We start from the raw sequence: 20,186 nt of genomic DNA on the forward strand, positions 1-20,186 counted from the left end.
TGATAAAGACCCATGATCCTCATAGGATCCCAATTTTAGCACTCTACTACCTGCAATCCACATGCCCTGTTTAACATTTAGCTCCAATGCAGAAAGTAAACAGGAGGCGTTGGGATGTGTGGTGTGAGGCATGGGGACCCACCCATCTTCAACATAGCCAGAAGGGACAGTGCAGGAGTGAGTATATAAATGAGGTATGGAGAGCTAAATTATGGAAAGATCCCTTATGTGGGAAAACCCCAGGTCCTGAGCATTCTGCATAACAGGTCTCATACCTGTACAAGTTCAAGGGACCAGGCAAGTGTAAAAATCTGAAAATCTACACATAGAACCAGATCACCTCCAGGCAAGTTTTTTTCTGCTAACCAAAGTAATGGCAGCTTAACACTATGCAACACATCTATAACTTAGTCTATTAGTAACCATTTAGTAGATTTTCTACTTTCCAAAAACATAGCTACAGGTCAGAAGCAATTTTTCATGGAAATTAAGATTAAACCTGGCTGGTCTCTCCTGTTTTGGAACTCACTGCATACCGTTAACACTGCCTATTTAGAGAAAATAAAAACAATATCTGTATATTATAGTTTTGTAAAGAATGTTATTCATAACAGGTAACTCACCTCGAATTACAAATCCAAATGTGTTTCCCTCTTTATGAACAGTCACTTCCACAGTTTTAAAGATCACCCCCGATCCTTGTATCGCTAAGGGCAAAAACACACAGACAGCATAAATATATATTAATAGAATGAATAGAAACATAATTCAATAATTGTTCATAACACAGGGTTAGGTATTGTTAATAGCACATGGGAAGCTGCCACACTGTAATAATTGGTGGCAGTTGAGGAACGTTAGTGGTGCCATTTTCAAAGAGAGTGCTCTACAAATCTAAATCACTAATATTTCAGTATTTTCAGTTTTCCTGTGTACAAAAGAATTGAGAATTAAAGATACAGACTTTACAGTTTCTGCTGCACCAATGTAAATATAGTAAGATAAGTGCAGAGTTGTACTCTGTGACTGCTCTACACTAGCACTAAGCACAAGTGCAATGTTTATTGCAAATTAATACTGGAATAATAACCAAACATGGACACATTAGCATCTGGTACTAGTACATGAGCCTTACAGTCTTTTGAATCATAAGCATTTATTAAAAGATTTTAATTTTGATTTAAATATAATGTTGTGTTGCCCTGCGCTGGAAAAGATTGTTTTCTGGATGGATCATGTCTGAACAAACTACAATGCATTAATTCTATAGGTATAGTTTCTATAATCAGTGACAATGTCAAAGAAAAAGGAAATGATTTTAATTAAAAACTCATAATGGGAAGATAAATGTACCTTAAAGGGAGTAATTGAATGATCTCTTGCTTAGAACAAAACATTGATTTTGAACGATAGCTGCCAACTGGGTATAATGACACCAGGCAAAGTGGGAAGAACTCATAACACTAAACTTAAATGCCATTATTGGACGTTCATTAACCATTATGTGCACTAATGAGAACCAACCCCATTTTGCATCAAATTTTAAACAACTGAATGACTGTACTCATTGCAGAGAAGGAATATCATCCATTTAAAGGAGGGAATGGTGGTAGGGGAATGTGCAGTGGTTTAAACAGTGATAGTATGATACTGATAAAGGATGCCAGTTATGCAAAGGGATGAGGCTGACATGCCCGCAGTTTTTATAAACCACCACAGTATTGCTATGGCAACATCACTGCAAGATTTTAATGCACATGGAGATGTTTATAAAGTGCTAGGGATTCGCCAAATCAAAACTTTTTCAGGAGAGCCAGCCTTTTCAGATTTAACCCAGTCCTTAGTAAACAGCCAAACAAAATCCAATATCATAGGACATTGCCGTGCTCAGCAAGGAAAGGCAATCATTTCTTTTCCAGATGATGCAGTTTTTATTGATTGTAGTTAAATTAGAATTTTGAATTTAAGCTGAATTTGAAATTTAGAGGTTTAAATTGTGTTAAAGGAACAGTAACGTCAAAAAATAAAAGTGTTTTAAAGTAATGAAAATATAATACAGTGTTGCCCTGCACTGGTAAAACTGCTGTGTTTGCTTAAGAAACACTACTATTGTTTATATAAATAAGCTGCTGTGTAGCAATGGTGGCAGCCATTCAAAGTAGAAAAAGCTCAAGTTACACAGCAGATAGCAAATAAGCTCTGTCTGTCTAATGGTGTTATCTGTTATCCATTAGTTATCTGTGCCATATAGTAGTTTTTCAATTTCCACCATTGCTCCACACTTACATTTTTTGGTGTTACTGTTCCTTTAAGAATTACATAATTATGATTCAGCATTTGGCCAAACTAAAAATTGATGGTCTCATTACATCTTTAATAAAATAGAGTAATTATTTATTAGTGCCACATTTACTTCTGGGGATACCATTTATTCAAAAAGAGTTGCTCCTATTCCTTGTTCCCATGTTATTTTGCACATTACCAAAATCTCCTTTACAGTATGTACCTTCTCCATTCAGTTTCATACTTCTTTTAGTGATTTGTTTTTAATCTATTCTTATGCATGATTCCTTCTTTTTCCATCTTATAGTTGATGTGAACAAATAGCCTGTGGGGGTATCTGGGGTATCTGTTCTTGTATAGAATCTGTATCATGCAATTTTGAGGGATGTTGCAGGGTCAGATTGGGTCGGCGGGACATGGGAAAAATCCTGGTGGGTCCCATCAACCCAGACCTACTCCTTTGTCCAGGCCTCACCGTCAGAGTAAATGAAGAGGAAGGAGGCAAAAAGTATGCAATAAGGAATGCACGTGTGACGGTGGGTGGGCGGGATGTGCGGACGTCGGGAGGAGGACCCTGAATGAGGACCCGCCCTTGAACTCTCAGCCCCTGTTGGCCACTAGTGCCCCAGTCTGAAGCTGTGCTGGTATATGATATGTAGGAATGGTGTATAAAACAGGGTGATGCCATCAAATACAAATCTCACGTTTCTGATTGTAATAGAGAACAACAAAACCAAGGTTCAGTCAGAGCTTTTCTTCATGCTAGAAATGCTTTGACAGCTTGAAATGCTCTTTAATGGGTGATATTAATTCATCTCCCAGTTGGAGGTAACCGAAAATGAAAGGTGCACAGCTTTGGAAAAACAAATATCTCTCCTGGATTAGACAATTTAGTGTTGCTTGAAAAGGAGGCGGCTTGCATAAAAGGAATATTTGCAAATGTATTTATTTATTTCTTATACAAATGGCAGAATTTTATCAGGAATTCCTCATCCTGGTTTGTCAAGCTCTCTATATAGTGCAGGCAGGATGGAGCCATTATTACTAAATTATTAAATAATATATAACCCTGTTTAAATATACCACCCTCTTTAGGATAACAGGCAGTGTACAGAAGGATCACTGTATTTGTATGGGAAACATCTTTATAAACATAGTAGTGAAGGATTTTAATTCTCAGCAGTAGTTTATGGTTACGTCTTCAAAGATTAATTGGACTCATTTAGGTTCGCAGCTGCAATGCCACACAGTGAGAATGTGCAGTGTCAAATGGCTCTGAAGTAATACACAAAGTCATGTTACACAGGTGTAGAAACAAGTCACCTGCCTGACCCAGTTTTATAGTCTGAAATGCACTGGGACTCAAGTGGGCTTAAAACACATACAGTTAGGCCCATAAATATTTGGACAGAGACAACTTTTTTTCTAATTTTGGTTCTGTACATTACCACAATAAATTTTAAAAGAAACCACTCAGATGCAGTTGAACTGCAGACTTTCAGCTTTAATTCAGTGGGTTGAACAAAAAGATTGCATAAAAATGTGAGGAACTAAAGCCTTTTTAACACAATCACTTCATTTCAGGGGCTCAAAAGTAATTGGACCATTGACTCAAAGGCTATTTCATGGGCAGGTGTGGGCAATTCCTTTGTTATGTTATTATCAATGAAGCAGATAAAAGCCCTGGAGTTGATGTGGCGGGGGGGGGGGGGGCTGCTTGTATGTGGAAGATTTTGCTGTCAACAAACAACATGCGGTCAAAGGAACTCTCCATGCAGCTGCAAAAACAGAAAAAACCCATCCGAGAAATTGCTACAATATTAGGAGTGGCAAAATCTAGTTTGGTACATCCTGTTAAAGAAAGAACGCACTGGTGAACTCGGCAACGCAAAAACACCTGGACGTCCGTGGAAGACAACAGAGGTGGATGATTGCATCATCATTTTCATGGTGAAGAGAAACCCCTTCACAACAGCCAAACAAGTGAACAACACTCTCCAGGCGGTAGGCGTATCGTTATCCAAGTCTACCATAAAGAGAAGATTGCATGAAAGTAAATACAGAGGGTACACTGAAAGGTATAAGCCACTCATAAGCCTCAAGTATAGAAACGCTAGATTGGACTTTGCTAAAAAAAAAAAAAAACATCTAAAACAGCCAGCTGAAACCAAGATCAACCTCTACCAGAATGATGGCAAGAAAAAAAGTATGGAGTAGGCGTGGAACAGCTCATGATCCAAAGCATACTACATCATCTGTAAAACATGGTGGAGGCAGTGTGATGGCTTGGGCGTGCATGGCTAACAGCGGCACTGGGACACTAGTGTTTATCCATGATGTGACACAGGACAGAAGCAGCCAAATGAATTCTGAGGTGTTCAGAGACACTGTCTGCTCAAATCCAGCTAAATGCAGTCAAATTGATTGGGAGGTGTTTCATAATGACCCAAAACATAAAGCCAAAGCAACCCAGGAGTTTATTAAAGCAAAGAAGTGGAATATTCTTGAATGGCCAAGTCAGTCACCTGATCTGAACCCAATTGAGCTGCATTTCACTTGTTGAAGACTAAACTTCAGACAGAAAGGCCACAAACAAACAGCAACTGAAAGCCGCTGCAGTAAAGGCCTGGCAGAGCATTAAAAAGGAGGAAACCCAGAATCTGGTGATGATCATGAGTTCAAGACTTCAGGCTGTCATTGCCAGCAAAGGTTTTTCAACCAAGTACTGTATTAGAAATTAACATAATATTTTCAGTTTTTTAATATATTAAATTAGTTTTGAGCCCCTGAAATGAAGTGATTGTGTTAAAAAAAGGCTTTAGTTCCTCACATTTTTATGCAATCTTTTTGTTCAACCCACTGAATTAAAGCTGAAAGCCTGCAGTTCAACTGCATCTGTGTTGTTTCATTTAAAACTCATTGTGGTAATGTACAAAAAAAATAAAAAAAATTATATATATAATATATATATATATATATATATATATATATACACACACACACACACAGTACATAGGGATTTATAGATTTAACATTTGCACTTATAATAGCCAATGATTCTTTGAACTGACCAGCTGTTTCCAGAATATTTTGAATGAACAATTTACATATGTTCATGTTCTTGCAACAAATGCATCTAAAACAGAGAGAAGTAGGTTTCCTGAAAAGCTTTTCTACACTTTTCTTTCAACTGATAATAGTCATGATTTTTTGCCTTCGAAATGGTTGGATTGCTTACATTCATATGAGGACTGTTTCCTGCTGTTGATCCAGCTGCCTAAGGGTCTGGCCACACGTGCAGATTCTCCTCTTCTTCGCGATCTGCCTTCCGCCGGCTAATGTAAATCACCTGGGGCAGGCACAAGGAGCAATTACGGGCGACTTTGGATTCCGTGTGCCTGCACCAGGCGATTTACATTTTGCACGGCAAGGCAAGGGAAGGCAGATCGGGGAGATAAGTCGCTGCGAAGAAGAGAAGATTTGTCTCCTGGCGACTAATCTCCCAGAATCTGCCCGTGTGGCCAGACCCATATATATATTTCCATCTCCTTACACTCAACTTTTTATCACTTCTTATCTACTCCCTCTTCTCCCCTTTCTGCCAGGGGCCAATCTCCTATTTACACCATGGAAATGTGCAACTGTGTCAAAGCTGGAGACCATCTTGAATCAATAAGGGAGGCTTTGAATATGACCAGATTAATCCTATTGCTTCAACTAAGATTGGAAAGTGAGTGAAACAGAATGCAGGACCACGCTTTATAGAAGAGAATGAGAAGCTCTGGGATTTAGAGGTTTCTGGAGGCATGCAGGCCTGCTGTAGAAGAAAGAAATCAAATAACTTTCAAATACAAGTGTACTGTGCCAATATCTACTTGATCTGTTGCACATTGGTCAGAAGAATTTGTTAAGCTGTGAGAATATCAACTGAACTTCATAGCTAACAAAAAAATATAAATATATTTATGAAATTTGCATAGGCTCCTTAACAATAAATATAGTGATAAACTATGAAATATCCAAGTAAAATGATCAGTGAGAATCAAGAAAATAATTCATTCAATGTTTCATACAAATATTACAAGTTGTACAAGAGCGGTTAAGGCAATTTCTCCCTCTTTCTTGTGACACTTGATTGTACTACAAAACTGAGTCACAGGCGGACATAGAGGCTCCTTACTGTTAGTATTAAGACCAGTTATAATGTATGACACAGGGCATCAAATGTGTTGGTCAAAACTTCTTTCATCCTCACATCAGCATTGCCTACTAGTTTCCAACAATTCTCACTCTCATACCTACCCAGCATTGCAAACTCAGTTACACTTTGCTGTTTCCAACAATAGTCTTGCCCTCACTGTTCCCCTTGCACTTTATTGTTCCTTCAGAGCTGCTTGTACTTCCAGCACTGTTTGGGGGTTGTTGTTCCCCAGCAATACTTCATTCTTTGTCTGCACTGATGATAAGCATACTGATGTCTGAATGGCAAGCTGCTCAGACACGCTCTGGCTTATAGTCAGGTTTTAAGTATTTTTTCCTTTTTGAAGTTGATGAATAATCAATTTTTCCTTTATGAAGTGCTTCAGCCTTGGGATACTTCTTTCTCTCTTGACCTAGAAAGCTGAATTTTATCCTCATAGCTTTGACACTTTAGAATATAATTACAGTTTAGATATGTATCTTCTAACCTCTTTGCAATATCCAAGATATTTTTTATTTTATTTTTTATTTCACCAGATCCAATTTTCTCATTTATTTTTCTCCTAATAACATCAATACATCAATTACTTTTTTACAGGACTATTACTGTATTTGTAATACCGTATACCACATTTCTGTTACAGCCTGGATATTTTTTAAAGGTAACAATGGATATCAGCAGCACTTGCAATGCGCCAGGAGGCAAAGTCTAGTAAAAGCACATTTGCTATCACTTTTAACATACCACAGCACATTAAATAGGACCTAAGACATATATAGGAATAATTTAATTAGCTGGCTGAACAAGAAAGCCATTTGTAATAGCTTTAAGCCCAACAATGAATATCTAACATTTCTTTAATTGCTCTCATTTACTAAGTTGAAAACGTAAAATTCAAAGAATTTTAGGTGGCCTTTCATACTTGGCATATAAATGTATCAAAGGTCTTTAATTGATTAAATATGAAGCTGTTAAAAAAGCTTTTGTTTTTCTGCAGTGCTTCCTGGGCAATTATCGCTTATTTCTAAAAATACAAAGATCCTCATGTATGTAAAATAACATGTCAATCAAATAAAGGGGACGAACAAAAGCACAGTTGTTAGCAACCTGGAATACCTGTAGGCAGGGCCGCCATCAGGGGGGGACAGGGGGGAGAGTTGTAGGGGGCCCAGAGGGTAAGGGGGCCCAGCCACGCTGCACTTACTTAATTGCACTCACTTACCTGTTGTGTGGGGGGGGGGCTGGGCACCAATTTTTTTCGAAACTTTTTTCTAAACAATTTTTGTTACATGGATGTTTAAGGGGGGCCCTGGCCACCAATATTTTTATAACGTGGACACCAATTTTTGTTTACCGTGTGGGGTCCTAGCCACCAATATTTTTTAATGGGGGGCCCTGACCCAAATGGTTTTTTTATGGAGGGCCCTGACCACAAATGTTTTTATATTAACATGTGGAGACCCTATCCACCAATTTTTTTTTTTTCTGTGTGGTAGGGGGTGGGGAAGGCGGGCTTGTGGGTGGGGCTTACGGTGGGCGCAGCCCAGGGGGCCCAGTGATTTCTGATGGCAGCCCTGCCTGTAGGTCAGAGAAAATTCTTGTAAAAGTACAACTCCCAGCATCCTCAAAGAACAGCTCAGTGTTGTTCTCGAGCAATAGATAGTATGTCCCAGGTCTGGCACTTGGGTGCATATTTTAATGTTATTATTAAAAAATGGCAGAAGAGCCTTTTATATTATCATAACTTTCTTTACTTTATATCTTAGTACATAGAGGGCTCATTCCTTATTTATCTGTCAACACTGGTGAGTCTTACTTAAAATGTCAAAGCAAATTCCTGATTGAGGCCTATGGCCCATGGCATTCTGCTGCTTTCCAGTAATGACGAGTTCGCCATTTAGTATGTAATTTTTAGCCTTTCTGCACATGCCAGGGATGAGTAGAAATAGAATGCTGCAAAGCAAATGCCTGAATTTAGTAGACTAACCAATGTAGTTGCCCAGGATGTTCTGTTCAGAACTACATTAAATAAAATGTGCCTGGAGCTGCGCTTTAACCCCGTTACTATACTTCACAATTTAATTATCCACCAGCAACATAGAACCTTTTACTTCTTGACATCTGTGTGCTGAGTTTAATATTCTTATGAATATAAGATAAGTTAATAAGATGATTCTCTGTTGGTCACCAGTAGCTCTAAGGACATTAATTAGCTGAAAGAGTAGAGCAAAGGGCATTGTAGTATAATGACTTAAGAGAGGAATTAAATTAAACATCAAGACATCTTTAAGTAAGACCAAAAATTACTAGAGCTATGGAATCTATTATTCTGAGTTCTTCTGGACAATGGGTCTCTCTCTAATGTGCCTTAAAGCCATTCAAATATTTAAACAACAACTAAAAATCCAGTGCTTGCCATCAGCATGTTTTAGTATTTGCTTAATTACAAGGCACGTGGTTACTCTACTGGCGTATATATACACTATTGCTTTTTGTCACCTTAATGTGTGTGTGTGCTGACAGGCAGGGGATTGGTCAATCAATGCACGCAAAGAATGGATTTCAGCGCAAAAATACATGCATTAGTGTTTCCACACCAAGATCCGCTGTGTGTGTGCTTGCACAATCATTCAGGTAGCGGAAAGAAGTGGTTCACCTCGTCTGCTGGTGAATAGACATGAGTGGAGCAGCCAACCTATGTGCCATTGGCCTAATTATTACAAAGTAAAAGCAAATCAGTCACAAAAGGAAAATTATCTGTTTATTGTGACTCTAGGGGCACAATAGGAAGTGGCTTTGCTGTTTTTTGGGATAACAGGTTTTCAGCCTGGTTGGACTGGGCAGGCAGGCACCAACCCAGGACCGCTGCCTTGATGCCCTGATGCCTGGGATTTGCAAGCTCCCACAACTCCCTGCTTGCTGGGACCTGCAGGCCCCCCGACCCCACTGCTGACAGGGATCTGTGACCACCCCCCCACCCCCCACCCCCACTGGCTGAAATCGCTGGGTGCCAAAAGAAGATAGTAGGTATGTGAGGGTGAAAATAACTTTGCTGGAATATTGCATGCTTCAGGTTTTTGAATTTTTATCTACAAAGATGGGTAACTAAAAAAACATGAAACGTGAATAGGGTTGCTACCTGGCTTGTTTTTGAACCAATCTATTCAGTCTGTCTTGTTGTTCTGTTTAGAATTGTGAAACCCAAACAAAAATCTGGCCAATACCAGCCTCCAGCCCACACATGGCATGAATGCCCCACATGAATACGCTCCCACTGTTCCATCCCTGATGTCATTTGCCTGCCCCAACCGATTCATTTTTATTTTTGCCAAGGGCAATAGATTCAATTTTATTAAGAAACTTTTAGATTAGATAAGTCTTAAATTGAGATCTACTGTATCTCAAGCCTGGTTGACACTGAAGGAGCAACAGAGAGCTCTAGACTACCTAAAGCTTTCAACATACCCAACCGGCTAACAATAGCAAAAATGACTAGTACAGAGTCAGAGAAAGTCATGTACAGCTGCTTAATGGGAGATGGTTACAAACTCTCCTATTCTATGCAAATACATGTTTGGTGATGGACTAGATGGGGTCCTGTGTTTTTGCTCAAACAGGCAAATAAGGCTATCTGCTTAATAAAGCCATTTAATGAGGTTAGAGGTGCTCAGAAGTAGTTTGACAAGTGATGAAGTTGCTTGCTGGAAGCTGCAGTTGAGGCATCAGTTCTGCAGACACTACATTAAGATGTTCTATTTACTGTTAAATAAAATGTTACATTTACTGCTGTGTTACAAGCGCGAGGGCCATTTACCCAAAGGCTAGCCTGATCTTATGTCAAGGAGATATTTATGGGCTAATTTAAAGTGATGCTGTAAGGAAAAGTAGAACAATTTAAATATGCAAAAAGTCTAGTTAACATTAAATAAAATTACTGAAACTCCCTGGTGAAAACATAAAATAATGCAGGTCACTCCAGGAATAATGTTATTCACTAGGCAAAATATAAAGCATCTATTGCCGAATAACAGCAGTAAATTGTCTGTCTAAATGGGCTGGTTTTGATGAACTGAAAGCCAAACAGGCAAGGCATTATGTATATGCAGTAAATAAAAGCCCAAAGCATAAAGTATTTATATTTCCATGCTTCATTTACAAGCAGATATCTGCTATACTTCCTGTGGCTGGTAAAATGAAAACATCAAATGGCAGTGAAGCCAGCATGGCTTAGACCCTACTTCTTGAATAATTAAAGAGAACAGGTGCTAGAACAGAGGGAGATCAGGAGATGCAGGCAGAGGTCACTTGTTCTCCATAAAGAGCACAGCAGAGGGGAAAAGCTTGCCTGGGAAAAACTCATCTCACTAGCTCTGAGAAAGAATTATACTTCATAAGTAAATAACACTCCTTCAAAATCTGTAATACAATTATTCTGCAAAACATATGCATTTTCTATAGATCTCATTTACTTCTGGCCCTCACATCATTGGAGCTCGGTCTGTTGAGCTAACAGTGTGGACTGTGTGCCCTGTTCTTTTAAGGGGAGAAGGGCAACATTTGACAGTGTCGGAATTGCCATTTGGCACTGAAGAGTTGCTGATGTTTGGGGATTTAGAAAATATGTAGGCAGAAAATGGGGGCTGCACAGACCTTTTCCAATGACTAAAAAAATTCCCCAGAGCAAAGTGTAAACTATGGTCCATCCGCTGTTTATTCTCGGTGTGTTTGTGGCATTCATCTTGAATGTATACTCTACAACATATATTTATTCACATGATGAGTGCATGTTCTTTGTGGGTCAGCGAATAAGCAATCTCTTTGGCAAGTGACAAGTATGCTTTACAATAGGCTTTACAATTTTTTCCCCCTTAAAGTTATAATTTATTTTTCAGTTAGAAACCTAACAGTTTCTATAAAAAAAAAAGCTATAAGAAAAATAATGAAGACAAAAAGAAGTGAAAGAAAAATTGTAAAGTACTGTATCTGCTACATTTTAGTGTAGCAATTCTTCCCTTTAAGTCATTTTAACTAAGCCAAGCCAAGATGGCACTAGCCTCCCTTCATCAGGTGATCTCCTACTATGCAGAGAGAGGCCGGTATCTGTATTAGAAGACTGCCAATAAATGCCCTGCAGTAAACAAAAATGTTAAGCCATCGCATGTGGGAATGCATAGGAACCCTGCATCAATAATTTCAATCAGCTTACTGGAGTTATATAAAGTAATTTATAAACCTTTTTATAAACTCATATATCATATTATCAGGCTGTTTAGGGAATGTAAGACTAATTTGTATGATATAACAGCTTTACCTTTATCTGATTTAAAGAGTCTGGTAGGCGAATGACACTCTCCTTACCATGGAGTGTGTGTAATAAATTTGAGGCATCAGACCATTACCTGGGCCTGGCATAACTGTGGCACAGCAATTCAAACAATGCAATGTCTTATGGTTGACACAGCTACCCTCACCATGGCTCTGCATCCAATTGTCATGTCCTACCCCTACACAACAAAGAAACCAGATCACTTTAAAGTCCTATTAATTTGTATGTATTAGTATGACTTCAAGATGCCTTGTTTCTTCTTTCACAAAATGATGCCTTGCTCTCTCACAGAGTATTTTAGTCATTCAAACAAAAAGATACAAGAATCAATATTCTTCGCAATGTTGAAATGAAATGCAAAGTGATTTTTTAACTTTGAGAGAATTGTCTTGGAATATATCTTTGGACTTTTGATTTGGGTGCCCTTTGGGGTTGGGGGCTATATTCCAGCATTTTTTGGCCCTTATTTGACAGGCCTGTGTAGACTGCAGCAGCTGAGTAATAAGTGTTTTTTTAAAGTCGGCTTATAACCAATAAAGTTCTTCTGGCTATAATGGCACATGCAGTAAGAGTCTGCTGCTAGATCATAAGAATGAAATGTGGTACCAAGGTACAGAAAATGAGCCAAAATACAAACAAAATACCAAAATAAAGGAAAACTAAAATATATTGTTTGCACTCTCGATTGCAACAGGCAGACCTACAGTTTTGTTTCATGATAATGCAGAAAGCCCTGCATACTTGTGAGTTAAATTCTTTTGCTGAAGTTGCATTTATCCTACACTTATTGGCATATTTTGTGCCTGCAGGCTTAACACTCTATATCGGCACTGGCCATGAATGAAAATGAGAGAAATATGATGCTATGGATTTGAATAAGTGACTTTTCTTCACTCTTTCCTTGGAGATTATATATAACAATAACAGAGAAAGAAAATCTAGGTATGCAGGGGAAATAGCTTGATCATATGATCACCTTCTTGGGAAGGCGACACTATAAAATCACAAGTATCCGGTTTAAGAGGCTTTCTCATATAGAAGGGATAAAAGTTGGAAAAAACAAATTATAGTTTTTCTGCACTACAGGGATGTACCACGTCAACCTGTCAAGGGTCATAGAGAAATTTACATTCATACAGTCAATTTAAAAAAAACTGAAGACCACAAATCTTTATGCAAAACTGTAGGACTGTTCTTTTTATGGAGGGCAGGGACGATTATATTCTAAATTTTAGCTCATTTCAGCAAGTCAAATCATACATTACTGATTATTTACTGACCGACTGGAGGCAGTTCATACTCCACTTCAAGAACCACTCGTTCTCCAACATTTTTTAGCAGGCTGATTATCTCATCGTGACGGAATTTTGTGAGGTTGATGCCATTCACAGCTTTGATATAGTCTCCTACATTCAGTTGGTCACTTCTGTAATGGACAACAGTTTGTCAAGTTCACATAACTTTAGTTGACATAACAATACATATCCATACATATAAAGTATATATTCTAGGCAAATGGCCAAACCCTTTTTTTCCCTCTACAAAAGAAAAAAGACTTCTCAAAATAAATATAGTAGCTAATTTATGAAAGGTGACAGGGTGCAAAGTGCAAGAAACAGGCACAAAGTGTTTATTTTGTTCACAATTAATTTTGCTCCCCAGTATTAGTGCATCCTCTACATAATGACACATGGGCAACCCCTGTGCATCCAGAAAACAATTACATCGTTTGGCTCTCTCTACAATATGCCCACATTGAGGTGGGTGATATTGGCTGATCTGATCGTTGGGCCCTCAGAATGGGGGCAATACGTGCGGTCGTATTGCAGGGCCGCATCAATAAACAGATACGACCATGATCCGGCAGGATTTTCTACACTGCCCGATCGGCATCTGGCTAACTTTCGGCCAGATATTGATCAGGAACGTCCATCGGGTGACCCCACACACGGACCAATAAGCTGCCGGTCTGTCTGCAGTTTTTATCAGCCCCTGTATGGGGCCTTTAGGCTGGATATGCTTTCAAAGACACAACCAACATGGAGTGCATAAGTGCCACATCAGAACTAGAAACCAGACCTGATAAGAAGATATTTGCTTTCCACATACAAGGGTTAATATAAAGGGGCATGCAATTTTAAAATTATAATTGCTATTTAGAGTAGATGTGTATTCATTTCTGCACTGCTGGTCTGATTCTAGAATTAATGTTGCAGTAGTCATCTCTCCTCAAGCCAAGACTGTGTGTCTTTACCGGTGTATTAATCAGCTGGCTTCTACAACATTGTTTCAGAAGTCAAAACCAATTTCTCCCCATTTTTTGAGTTGGCACTCCCTTTATTGACCAACCTTTTAAAATGTAGATTTTCAATTATTTAAGAAAAACTATTCCCCTTGAACAATGTAGGTCTCACTAAAAAGATATTGGATAAAACAGCTCATATGTAAAACCCTGCTTCATGTAAATAAACCTTTTCATAATAATATACTTTTTAGTAGTATGTGCCCTTGTGTAATCCTAAATATAAAACTGCCATTTTAAAAAAATAAGTGCCTCCTCCTGGGATTGTAGGATTCACGGTGCATACCAAACAAACCATACATGTTAGGTCACATGAGCCAATTAACAGACAGAGTTGGGTCTTTTGCTTCAACACTTCTTCCTGTTACAATTAGAGTTGTAGTATTTCTGGTCAGGTGATCTCTGAGGCAGCACAGAGACCATCACAAAATGGGTGTTCAACGCAAGAGATGTAAAAGGGCAATATTAAATAAAACTTGAATATATATACCAGTTTGGTAAGATTATTTAATATGTTACTTAATATGATATATATGATCTGTTGCTTAAATATTCATTTTGAAGGTAAAGTTTTCATTTAAGGAGTTGGGAAATGTATATATTAAACAATGTATTAACTGTAAAAGATAAATTACTCTGGAATTGGTATCAATGGATTTTGTACATATATATATATATATACACACATACATGAATGTATGTATGGAATACTGTACACCATATAGTAAAATATAAGGATAACGTAAGTCATCAAGGAGTTCCATTTACAATTAACTGATGACATCAATAAGAACCATTTATAAGGATATAATTAACAGGATATTCATGCACAACAGATTGTTTCAGGGCACGCGTTGCAGAGTTTCACAAACTTCCCAGGAAAAGTGCTGCATACCCAGGACCTTCAAATAACTTATTTACTCATACTTTCATATAAACAGCAAATCAACACTTCAGTCCTGGTCTAGGACCAAAATACTTACTTGCTGGATAGGTAATAACCATCCCTATGATATGATAGTAGTCAGTTACGAATATTGGGATAGAAGACATAACGTGTTCCTACAGCTAGTTCCAGAACAAATAATAAGATTTTCAACATGATGGCCCAGTACATGGGCCATATTTTCATCAGTCTATTTTAGAGCTTTGTTTTTTGAAAAGAACTTAGATGTAATTACCTAGCAGCGATTCCTCCTTGACGTAGATTAGATACTCTTGGCTTCCCATCCTTGTCAATTCCACCTGACACCGTGAGCCCTAGAGTGGTGCCCTCTTTCTTCATTAATTCAACTACTGTTGAGCCCTTGAACTCTTCTGCTGGGGAAAAATTATGTATGGCATTAAACAAGAATCTCCAAAATGTCTCTACATGGCTTGATTCACATTTCTAGATGTAACGAAAGCTTCCACACAAAGCACTTTTTATTACCAGAGAGTAATAAACCATCGAATTGTATTTCATTTCTGCTAAAGCACAGGTCATGAGATTAGAGAATTTATATCATATCAAAATCTAACAACACAAGAAAATAATTCAACAAATGCATCACAATACTAATGTTGTGTTTAGTAAAGAATGCCTTGTTCTCTACTAAAATGAATCTCAGTGGCACATTTAAAGTAATGTTTATGAAATGAATGCACTTTTTCCTCCTGAATTGACAAGGTGCTAACAGGTAGGCATTTTGCTCCTACCTCTTCAAGAGTCACACACTAGATTCCAGTAAACCGCAACATTTTGTCACTGGTTTAATGCCAAATTATATTAGGCCATCCCTCAAGTTGACATTCAGCGACATTCAGGGGAAATGTCTCATTTTAATTTAAAATAATTACATATTCCACAAAGTGCATTTTATCTCCTGTGCATCCCCAGTGTTTCTGAGCCAATGTGGGTGTGGTTGGGCACTATGCCCCTCCTAAAAACCTGCTGCCCTTAGGATTGGTGGTCTTTCCACAAATTGGGGCCTGGTTTGGATCAAGTACAATGTACTGTTATATTACTACAGAGATAAAGGAAATCATTTTTAAAAATTTTGATATTTTTTTTTTTTGGATTAAATGGAGTCTATGGGAGACCTGGGAGCCTTTCTGTAATTCAGAGCTTTCTGAATAATCAGTTTCCAGACAACTGATCCCATAGCTGTAATTAGCCTCGGACTTCTCACATGACCCTCTGTATTTTTACAGTACAATATAATGTGTTGCCTAGTTGTTTGAGCTTTATCCACGTGGTGTGTAGTCAGGCACATTAACTGCTAGTTCCTTTTCAATACAGAAGGTCATCAATGTGATATAACCCTTATATTATTACATCTATACATTTCCTACTGTATTGTACTTAAATCAAGAACAAGGTTCTTGCTTGACCCATTGTGACTCATTGCAATAAAAAGAGTACAACGCAGCTACTTACAAGTAAAAAGAACATTTCTTCCTTAAATAATCTTCCTGCTTTAATTTTATTTGTGCAGTTTTTATCTATTTTATGCAAATATCCAGATTTGAACAAAGTGCAGATGATTAAAATCTTATCCTTTGCCATCAATGGGATTAATTTAAATTGGATTTCTGCAATTTAGTACTTCCTATACAATTAATCCTTCGCAAAATAAAAAAACACCACGAGAAATGTAGCCCGCTTGGTTTCAGCCGACAATAAGCAGCACTGAATCAAGTAGGAATTTATGTAAGCTGGATTTTTGTTTTGTCCCGCTATATCTTGGGTTTTTAGACAGATGGGTGATATGGAAAACAATGAGAAATCATTTATGCAATGATAAAAAGTGGATTATTTCACAATGAATTAACTACTAAGCTTTGGCTCTTTATTCTGCAGGTAGTGAGCGGATTGAAACAAACTGACAGGAGATAATTACACATATTTAGAAAGTTAAAGACTTTACAATTTCATAAATGCATGTCTTTCAAATCTAAAAAACATTTCCAGCTCTCTGGATAGGCAACAAAATGCTCTAATCACTCCAAATTCATTACAGTCCAGGCAATTGAGAAGTCATTCCAATCATTGTGTTCTCTTCCACCAATCTAGAAATCACCCACCTGATTTATTAGTAAGGGTCGAATTGTAAATTAAAATTTTTCTATGTTTTTTTTGTCAAAACTCACAAATTCGAATTTAAAAGTACCAACTGGAATGTAAGATGTATCACACCTCGACCACGGAAACAGTTCTAATTCAAATATTCGCCACCTAAAACCTGCCAAGTTCATTTACAAGTCAATGGTAGAGGTCAGTTGAACCATTTGAATATGTTAATTGCCTTTCTGAAATTCGAGGGCTTTTTTCGGAGGAAAATTTGATCTGAATTTCGTTTCGTATTCTATTCGAATATGAAACTATTTTTTGGGTTGTTCCCATTTGATCAAATTTTAGACAATCACATTTTTTCATAAAAAAACCCCAGTCAAATTGTGAGTAAATTCAAATTTATTAGAGTAAAAAAAAATTCACATACATTTGAAATTTGACCTTGGAAAAATCTGCCCATAAATATTGTCCCATGGCCACTGTCCAAAATAATGGGCTTCAAGTATGCTCTCTCTTTACAATTTAGATACATATATATACATTCATAATATAAGCAGAAATACTCGCTTCCATTCTGTTCGTTTTGTTTAAAGGGTAAGGCATTTTTCAGTAGCAGTATGTACAAAATGTCTCTGTCTTAAATATACTGATAATGGGTTGATTGCAGGACTCTTTTATTTGTCTATATATATATTTATATATATATATACACGTGTGTGTGTGCGCATAGTAGAGGTGTAAAGGGTAAGGGCCATTCTTGGGCGATGTATTTTCATTGTTTACCCAAATATAAGTATTCTTCCTTATAATGTTAACCTAAAAATATGGAGGGTAACAGGCAGGCAGCTCTGAATTGTATAGCTCTCTACACAGATTGGAGTCCCCATTTTGTTGCCATTGAAAACCTTTCTATAGAAGGGAACAACCTTACTTTAAATACACCCAGAACCATATCGTCTCTGGGAAATTGCATTTAAAGTAGAATATCAATAATTTCAGTCTATCATCCTACAATGAAGAAATCCTCTCTACATGATTATTGTGCCTTTGATGCCAATGTTTTATACGACAGGTATACCGATTCTTTTCTGCTGCCAGTTGGAGATTTATGATGCATTAAATCACTGAGTCTTTAACAGCTGGATTCTTAGAACTACTCCATTGCTCTTATACCCTTCTAACTGCCTGTGCAAGAATGAACCCATTGATTAAAGGTATAATTTACTATAACTGCAGATGTTAACTTCCAGTGTCCAATGAGACACATTCCAGTAACTATAGTATAAGAAATGCCTAATCTGGCAATATCTTTTACCAGCAATAAATTCCTTTTAACGTCATATGGCAAATAACTTTGTGACTGCATCTCCCCAAATCATCATGCAATGTTTCTCTAAGGGGACATTCGCTATTTAAAACAAACAGATCATTCTTCAACTTGGGTGATTACAGATGAAGATGCAGATCATTATAAGCTAAAGAATGTGTTGCTGAGAGTAAAATACTTGTTCATTAACTAAACAAAATTAATGGTAAAACAGCAGCAATTTGATATCTTCTCTCTTTATTCGTTCTGCATGACAGTAACAAAAAATGTTTATTCTGCGCCGTAGGAATCTCTAAACTAAGTAACAATGAACTTTACAAAAAGACAAGTACATTTTATGACTAAAAACAGTTGTTAGAAACAATGGCATCATTGTCCTTTATCTGTTGGGAATGATATCCTACAGCAAGTGTAATGTCTTTTTTTGTGTACAGCCTTGAATATTTTCTGCTTGAATGTATGATGTATGCAATTGGCAACAAAAAATGCTGCACTGCTTCTGCTCTGCACCAAAAAGCAAATGCAGCTGTTCAGAAATAATCTGACACCCCCAAACCTTCTGATATTGGACATACTGTAGGTCACTGACATAGGCTTGGTTTACATAGCTGGCTCCCAATATAATGATTATAATTACAGCTCTATTAGTATTGATAATTAGTATTGATATAGTATTGATAATGAGGGTCATTGTCAGCACTTGCACTGATTGGTTTGCACTGGTTTGCCAGGCAAACCAATTTTTCTTACTTTGCACAACTGAAAGGCAAAAGCAAGTTCCATGAAACTCCCAAATGTCCCCATTTTGGCAGGGGAGTCCAAATTTATAGACTCGGAGGACCCTATTTAGATTCTTGAGGTACAATTAAGGGTTCTTATAATAAATGTGGATGAAGTGTGGACATAACTGGGCAAAACCTGTTGACTGGGAGCATGGATTAAAATCCTTACACTTCCAATAATCCAGTGTGACTTTTCTTACTTAACAGAATTATCTTGAAAGCATTAGGGACATAATTATAATTCTAGTTTGCTTTTTACACCATGGTTCATCTTGTTAAAGCAAACAAAACAAATAGGTTTAATCATTTCTACCAATAGTGTAGACATGGGTAAAAACTTGAGTAAAGACAGGCACCTTTATACACAAGGTTTTCTGATATAGTGGCCCCACTGATTTCAATGAACTTTGACAACTGCAGAGTGTTCAAAGGACACAGGCTCAAATGAAAAAGTTGTTTATAAGCACTTTTATAAATTGGCACAGTGAAGCTTTACCATACACAATTCATAAAATTAATTTGCATGCAATATAAAAAAAACACTGCTTTATAAATACAGAATCAACTTATATGCGGATTTGTATTTATTAATAGGTTGATTACATACAAGAACACCTAATAGAATACACACACTGTACATTTCCTTGACATTCACTTTTCTTTCATTGACATTACTGTGATAAAAGCTTTTTTCTGCAGAATGCCCCAAAGAAAATCATAGAATCAGCCAAGTTTTGTACAGGGCAGACTCTTAACATTTATTCACTTTCAGAATCTTAATGAGATGATGACACAAAAGGGCATGAGTTGCAGAACCCATTATGTTTGTTGAGGAAACCCTACACAGTTTGCTGATTGTGCAGCATAAATTGTAAATATACATAGAAATACAAACATTATCCGGGAAACA

General features: G+C 37.4%; 1 protein-coding gene across 18 annotated transcripts in view; it reads right to left on the reverse strand.

Annotated features, from left to right (window-relative positions):
- The window catches only part of LOC108711084 (glutamate receptor-interacting protein 1), a 184,403-nt gene that overhangs the window by 61,787 nt on the left and 102,430 nt on the right, over window positions 1–20,186 (reverse strand). For 10 of the 18 annotated variants that reach the window (XM_041586327.1, XM_041586335.1, XM_041586334.1 and 7 more), the window contains exons 3-5: window positions 15,294–15,432; window positions 13,091–13,236; window positions 624–707 (exon numbers count right to left, since the gene is read on the reverse strand). In XM_041586327.1, the coding sequence (XP_041442261.1) occupies window positions 624–707; window positions 13,091–13,236; window positions 15,294–15,432 (369 nt within the window). The remainder of the gene's footprint in view (window positions 1–623; window positions 708–13,090; window positions 13,237–15,293; window positions 15,433–20,186) is intronic. The other 8 variants (XM_041586328.1, XM_041586331.1, XM_041586338.1 and 5 more) reach the window with 1 other exon arrangement.

Source organism: Xenopus laevis, chromosome 3L (genome assembly GCF_017654675.1).
Source record: "Xenopus laevis strain J_2021 chromosome 3L, Xenopus_laevis_v10.1, whole genome shotgun sequence".
NCBI classification, from domain to species: domain Eukaryota; kingdom Metazoa; phylum Chordata; class Amphibia; order Anura; family Pipidae; genus Xenopus; species Xenopus laevis.